The following is an 8,000-nucleotide window of genomic DNA, read 5'->3' as shown; positions in this document are numbered from 1 at the left end:
ACATATTGTATGTAGACAATGTTTATCAATATTTTATAAAGGTTGTGGATGTTTTTGTAAACCACAAGGTAACAATATGGGTGTGTTTGCATACACATACTTATTTAATTCTGCTTGATCCACAAATATAAGTTTAAGTGGTTTTAATATTGAGTGATATTGAGAAAACAGACTGACAGTTTTACTAGGAAATGGTACCGTATTTTCCAGCGTATAAGACGACTTTCTAAACCCTGAAAATCTTCTCAAAAGTCAGGGGTCGTCTTATACGCCCAGTCGTCTTATATGCCGGAAAATACAGTATATTGTCTTTACAAGCAACAATGTATTACACATTATTGCTTTTATAGACAATACATTTACATGTGTAGTTTTAGATACATCTCATATCCTGTCTCTAACCATATGTTTCTCTCCCAGGTACATGCCTACACAATAGGTTTTCATACTGACCCTGTTATTGGCCATTTCTCAGTCATAGAAGTTGATGTTGGAAGACAGCCAGAAAGATACAAGCAGGTAATCCTCTTTCTGTAGCATGATGATATGTTAGTAATTCAGAGAAACTTGCTTTCTGCAGAATTTCCAATCTTCAGCTACATTCTAGCTGGAATAAATAACTTCAGAATATGGCACCAAAGGATCTTGGTTAGTCTCCTGCAGTACTTGTTATAAAACAGCTGCCTACAAAAGAGGCTGACCTGAGTATCTTGAGGTTTTAATTAGTTTGCAAAGTGGAACTGCTTTTCCCCCAAGCTTTAATTTCCCATCAATATTCAAATTAACATTTGGTATTTGTAATTTCCAAGCTTTAGGTAATCAAAGTTTCCCTTATCTCAACTTCTTCCTTTTTCCCTTTTCACAACAAAATCTAATATTCTAAATACACATCTTATGTATTTGAATATAGTCTTGTTCTGTTTTCTAAAACTTATCTATTTTCCACCATATTAAACCATTCAATTAATAATACAGTATCCCCTCTAATAAATCAAAACCATTATATCTATTGTCTGGGTTAACTAATAAATCAGTAATATACATAAATCTTTTAGTTTAGGTCTAATTTTTAGAAGCTCAAATACTCCCTCTCTTTTTCTAGTAATATCTATTATCTCATATTGGGCAAACAGAATTCTTATTTTCAACTGAGTTAAAAAAAGTAAATCTTGTTACATTTATCAATACTTTTTAGCCTATACATAAACTTTAATTTCCCATCAATATTAAAAAAAGGAAAAAAAACCACTTATTTATGATTTCCAAATATTTTATATTAGGTGACCAAAATTTCCCTTATCTCAACTTCTCCCTTTTTCCCTTTTCATACCAAAGTCTATTAGTCTTGTTACACATCTTACCTACTCAATTATAATGTTACTTTATTTTCTAAAAATTACAGTAATGGCCAAAATTGTGGAAACCTTTTGGGAAAAGTGTACATTTGAGGTTTGATGGCTAATAACTCCACTTTTTTGGAGTAGTGTCATAAAATTATGTATCAATGAAAAGATAATTTAATCAAGAATGTAATGCAACAAAATTCATTCAATTATCTGTATTCTATGAAAAGTTATAGCCAAATAACCAGAAAAAGGAAGCACAACTTGCTCAGGTGGATATCAGGTAGCTTTCCTTCATCTGATTGTAGCCAATGAGCATGAGTGTTTAGACAACCAATCAGGTGTCAACTTGTTTTGGCAATGAGCCAATCAGATCACAGTAGGATTCAGTTATTGATGTCATGTATTGAAGCTGAGAGGAGGACATTTGTCAGTGTGTTATGTGATCGTTATCAAGTTGGTTGGGTTTTTTTGTGTTATTTCATTTAGTGAGCTTGTAAAATGTAATAAAATTAAAGTAATGGTGCAAAGAGTTGACTGGTTGCCCAGAAAGCGATGTAACATAGTATTATTAAGTGAACAAGGCTACAGTTATAAAAAAATTAGGAAAAAAAATGGTGGAAACTTAACCAAAGGTGGCATTTCTAAGTTTTTGAAGAGGTATATGGAGACTCAGTCACTACAAAACCACACTGGTAAAGGCAGGAAAAGGTGCACAACAGCAAGTGATGATAGAAGAATTAAGAGACTGTGCCTACATGACAGAAGAAAATCATCTGGGTGTATACAAGATGAAATGTGAAGTTGAGTGCAAGGACTGTTCGGCGCAGACTGCAGGAATTTGGTCTAAAATTTAGAATTCCACAAAAAAAGCCACTTTTATCTCTCAAACAAAGGTTGAAAAGACTAAACTGGGCTAAAACCCATGTTACCTGAACAGAGGAACAATGGGACAGTGTTATTTGGAGTGATGAGACCAAGATTTCCCTGTTTGGTAGTAATGGCATAAAATACTTAAGGAGAAGAATCGGAGAAGATTTGCATCCTGATTGCATTACATGTACCGTGAAACACCCAGTCAGTGTTATGATCTGGGGTTGTATGACATCAAAAGGTGTGGGCAGATTTTGTGCGATTAATGGGAATATAAATGGCCAAAAATACATTAATGAAATAGTTGTGCCCAAACTGAAGCCTTCCGCACGTGATCTTTTCCAAGACAGTGAAGCATTTATATTTCAACAGGATTCAGCTCCATGTCATGTTGCTGCTGTGTACAAAAAGTGGTTTCAAGATAATCATATTCCACCTGGGAATAGCCCAGACCTTAACCCAATTGAAAATCTATGGAGCCGACTAAAGAAACTTGTTAGTCAGAAGCGACCCAGCAATAAAACCCAATTAATAGAAGCAATCATTCAATCTTGGTTTCACATTATAACAGCTTTAAAACTAAAGGGATTGGTTCACTCCACAGGAAGACCTTTTAAGGCCATAATTCATGCTGAAGGTTACCCATCTAAGTATTAACTGACATGGTGATAATTTTTGTATATCTCGTTTTTTCTATGGTGATAATTTTTGTATATCTCATTTTTTCCATGTGTTTCACTTTTCTTCTTTATAACTGCTATTCTAATAGAAAATCCTTCATAAAGGTTATTGCATTACATTCTTGATTAAATTATCTTTCTATTGATATATAATTTTATGGTACTACTAAAAAGAAAAGTGGTGTTATTAGCCATCAAACCTCAAATTACACTTTCCCTAAAAGGTTTCCACAATTTTGACCACTACTGTATCTATTTTCCACCATATTCAACCCTCTAGATAATAATATGATATCCCCTCTAATAAATCAAAGCCATTCTTTTCTTCAGCCTTACTCTGGCTTTGTTCCTTTGCCAACTAACCTTCCATGTCAGTGCCTTTGAATCATCAAATAGTTCTCCCTCTATTATTATATATATTATTTGGAATAAGAAAGACCATTTGGTTGAAGTTTTTTTGGAAGGACTAGCCCATTTGTATTCATTAAATTGCCTCCCTATTACTCCAATTTCCCACAATTGTCCTGATAAGTTTATCTTCCATTCCTCAAATTTCTTCTGATTTTTGTAAAACGTCTTTTCCATTTTCAGTGTTGTCACTCCCTTTTCTGATTTTTCCTGGGTCTGTTGGTCAATTGGGTCCTCTGTCCTAGTGTTTAGTTGTTCTACTTTTCCTATTATTTTCTGCATTGTTAGTTCTTTGGTTGTAGTCAAGTTCTGGATTTGTATATTTAAGCTGGCATCTTGTTCCTTTATGTTGCATCTTATTTTGTCACAAGCTGAAAGAATGGTTTCGTGCAGGGCTTTTTTTGTCATAGAGCGCCCAGAATGGAATCCCGGCACCTTTTTTGGATGGAACCTTGTAGGGTAGGCAAGGCGGGTTGTATAACATGTGTGAGTTCTGGCACCTTTTTTTTTTTTTTTTACAAAAAAAGCACTGGTTTCATGTATTGATTTCAACATGGAAAGGATTTTTTCCTGATCTTCATCCATATTCTCTTGGTAGTATGTTAAGTTGAAGACTTTAGAATCAAACATTAAAAATAGTTTTTTGTTTTTTAAAGCTGGTTATGGGACATCTATTTCACGTATTATAGGTGGTCTTTATAGTAGAAATTGTTTGTCAAGTAAGAGTTTATAGTCTAAGGTATTCCATCATCTCATATGCTTCTCATGTAAAGAAATAGGAAAGCAATTCCCCAAGTATAGCTCTGGAAGTCAGTAGCAGTTTACATTCATAGTTCAAACAGGCCAGACATGCCGCCCAGAAGTTCCTTCTTTGCAGCTGGATTTTTCACAGGTGGTAGCTGTCAAGGTCAAGGACATTTTTTTCTGGAGTCTGGGCTTCAAGCCAAGTCTCTTTTAGGCAATAACAAATTGTAATGCCATACTTCATCACAAGATGTCACCAACACCGTTTAAAGCTTTTTAAGTCCAAAATGTTTATGATAGTTTTTCAAGTCTTATTTCTTTTTTAGATAAAAACAAACGTCTCTAATAAGAAAAGGAACACTTTTAGTCCCCAAGTTTCAAAAGCATATACATCCAATTAGATTAAAATAGTTCTTTTTTTAAAAAAAAGTTTTATTTCTAGTTTTACATTTAAGTATTTAAAAAGCAACATGGTGGCTGGGTTAATCAATAATTCAATAACATACAAGTGTCTTTAGTACAAATCTCAAACTACCACATGAAATATTTCCTTTCTTTTCCCCTTAGTATTTACTGTCTCATGTTTAAGCTAATACAATTCTTATTATATCAATTAAGTAAAAATAACATTGTTACATTTATCAATAGTTTTTAGCTTATACATGTCCTAATTGCTTTAACATTCTATCTTTATAGACAATCAATATCCTGTAATTAGTTTTTCCCAATTTTTAGTTTCCCATCAATATTTAAATTTAACATTTAATATTTATAATTTCCAAGGTTTTAGGTAACCAAAGTTTTCTTTACCACAATTCATCACAAAATCTAATGTTCAAGATACATGTCCTATCTATTTGAATATATAATATTTCTCACCATCTTACATCATCTAATTGATAATACAGTACAACATTCTTATTTTCTACTAATTCCCAAATGTCCTAAATTTAATGACCAAAATTTCCCTTATTTCAACATCAAATACTTCCTCTCTTTTTCTCTTAATATCTACTATCTCATATTTAAACTAATACAGTTCTTATTTTATCAACGTAAATACATGTTTATTACATTTATCAAAAAAATTAGCTTATATATATCTTAATTACTTCTATTCACTCTTTATAGACAATCAATGTCCTATTTATTCATTTTCCCCAATTTCTAATTTCCCATCAATATTCAAATTTAACTTTTGATATTTATACTTCCAAGTTTTAAATGACCAATGTTTTCTTTATCTCAATTCATAACATAATCTAGTATTCAAAGTACACATCTTGTCTGTTTGAGTATATTCTATTTTAATTAATAACATAACATCCTCACTAATAAATCCAAACCCCAATTTTCTTCAGTCTTATTCTAGCTTGCTTTCTTTGCCAACTCGCCTTCCATGTCCGTGCTTTTAAATCATCAAATAGATCTCCCTCTGTTATTGTATATATTATTTGAAATAAAAGAGACCATCCAATCGCCATTCTTTTGGAAGGACTAACAAATTGTCTCTCTATTATTCCATCTCCCCGTAGTTGTCCTGGATTGTTTATCTTCCCTTTGGTCTGTTCTTCTTCTTGCTCCTCAGATTTCTTCTGGTTTATATAGAAAGTCTTTTCCATTTTCATGTTATCATTCCCTTTTGTGGGTTTTCCATTAAATGTATTTGTTGGTCCATTGAATCCTCTATCATAGTGTTTGATTGTTCCACTTCTTCTATTGTGTTTTGCGTAGTTGATTCTTTAATTGTAGTCAAAGTTAGGGTTTTAATATCTAGGCTGACAACTTGTTCTTATAGTTGCTCTGTTTCCCCTGAGTAGTTAGTCACCATTTTTCTTAGAGGGTGGGGTAGAAATTCCCTTCCCTCTCTCCTCACAGGGGGAAAAATATTTTGGGCAGCTTTTACAGGAAAAAAATACTTAAAGTCTTAAAGAGAGGGTCAGATCTCACCCAGTTTCATCCGCGTTACTTTAAAGGTGCTTGGTGGTGATTTTGACTTCGACTGTCAGCAGCTTAGTGACGGGCCATATTGCTATGGCCAGTCTTTCCTCCACCGGTTTGGAGGGCTTCCCCGGATCAAATGAAAGGGCCGCTGCCCTCCCGCGATCAAGCAGGGGTGCCCTCCTTGCTCATCGCCCCTACAGGGTGACTTTCAACCCTTTTCAGGGTCCCCCAGTGGGACGAATTTGGACACTAAAGACGGAGCTCGTCTTCCTGTGTCCATGGACCCACGATGGCAAACCGGAAGTCTACCATTAATGTTCTAGTATAGTTGGATAGTGTTCACTTTTTTTGCTCTGATGCTACATAAAAGATTTCTAGTTCTAGACCACAGAGCAAGTCTCTTAAAACAAAAGCAGCATCAAAATGGTTTGATGCAAAAGACAAAAAAGATAAACTGATAAAAAAAAAACTTAAGGCATGCCCACTCTGACTCTGCTGGCAGCTGCTGATGAGGTGCGTCCAGCTTGGTCCTGCTGGCAGTTGGCAAGGCCAGGCAATCCTTTTCAGCAGTGACAGAAAGAAGATAGTGAAGGTTGACAGAAGGGGCAACAGAGTTCGGGTGGCCAAAAGGGCAGAGAGTGTTGAAGCAGTGGCAAACATGGCAGAGTAGGAGAAGGGTCAAGTCCTGGCCTAACAGCTGCAACCAAGACTATCGAAAATGCATTGCTAAGTGGTGTGGTCACATGATATTTCACCTAACAACCATATTGCTTAGTGATGGAAATTCCAGCCCCAATTAGGGTCATTAAGTGAGGACTACCTATATTGCTGTAAATCACAGGTTCTTAGTTCAGATTTACTGTCGTCCCCAAATACATTAGGTACCCTTAGATATGCAACTGTTTCCCAGCCTCATCTATATTTTTATAAAAGATGGATCTATGACTTTCCCTAAACTTGGTTACTAGAATAACTACCAATTATTTATGTAACACAAACAGAATTCTTTATATTGCTATATTTATTTATTCATTAAATATTATTTTTAACTATTCTAAGAAATCTTTCAAATACCTTAGGATTGGGGTTGGTTACATGTTGACGCTAAGACAAAGACACAGTCATGTCTTGAGCAGAGGTTTGAAGCTGCAGGACACAGCTTGAAAAACTCTGTGAGTTTATTGCTTTTTATATACTTGTTACATACACCAGCTTAACCATTAGATGCTGACAAAGGTTTCTTCATTGGAAAATGTCTTCATGTAAGCAACTATTTCCTAGTAACACATTACATGATCAAAGACCAGGTAAAGAGCAAACAGGAGAAGGAACTAACAAAGGCAGGAAAAGATAGGAGAAGGAACTAAGCACATTATCTGTAGGTGAGGCATTAGGTCAAGGGTATGACCTTCTGGCTGCTTCACTGGGACAAAGGGTATCAAAAGGTTATGAGGTTTGTGGGGGGGAGAAGCACGAAGTTTGCTGCACGTGTGTTTTCCCCCACATCTCACTCTTCTCTATTTTATTAGTGAGGACATTATCCTAAGCTGGAGTAGTTAGTGGATATTAATACTGTAAGACATTAAGTAGAGAAAAAAGATATTGAATAACCATATATGTGCATAATTAGAGGATACCTCTTGAAAGGAGGTACAATTTAAAATTCATTGACTGACATGTATACAATGAGGTTTTTTTTAGGTGAAGTAGTACAATTGACAATTTTTGCACAAGTAAGATTTGTAGGAATAGCTACAATTGGTGTATGTAAAACAATAGCATCAAGGGGTAACATGTAAGAAGCAGGACCCCAGTTTGACATAGTTGCATAATGAAATTCATTGTCTGATAGAAAATTGCTTAAACCAGTATAATTTTTTAAAACTGAAGCTGGAACACACACAGGTATAAGACAGGTAGAGAGTAGATTTTCCATATCATATGATTCAGAAAGACAAAAGTCTGTCACTTGTGTGACATTAGCTAATTGCACCCAAATATTATATTT

The 8,000-nt window shown here is 34.6% G+C and overlaps 1 protein-coding gene across 1 annotated transcript in view; it reads left to right on the top strand.

Moving 5' to 3' along the window:
• TEDC1 (tubulin epsilon and delta complex 1) overlaps positions 1 to 8,000 on the top strand; it is a 66,039-nt gene that overhangs the window by 44,113 nt on the left and 13,926 nt on the right. Inside the window, exon 5 of the mRNA XM_015821664.1 lies at positions 421 to 519. Within this exon, the coding sequence (XP_015677150.1) occupies positions 421 to 519 (99 nt within the window). The remainder of the gene's footprint in view (positions 1 to 420; positions 520 to 8,000) is intronic.

Source organism: Protobothrops mucrosquamatus, unplaced genomic scaffold (genome assembly GCF_001527695.2).
Source record: "Protobothrops mucrosquamatus isolate PMUCROS unplaced genomic scaffold, P.Mucros_1.0 scaffold1378, whole genome shotgun sequence".
Taxonomy (NCBI): domain Eukaryota; kingdom Metazoa; phylum Chordata; class Lepidosauria; order Squamata; family Viperidae; genus Protobothrops; species Protobothrops mucrosquamatus.
Note: the sequence above shows the minus strand (reverse complement) of the source record. Positions and strands in the feature narration are given on the sequence as shown.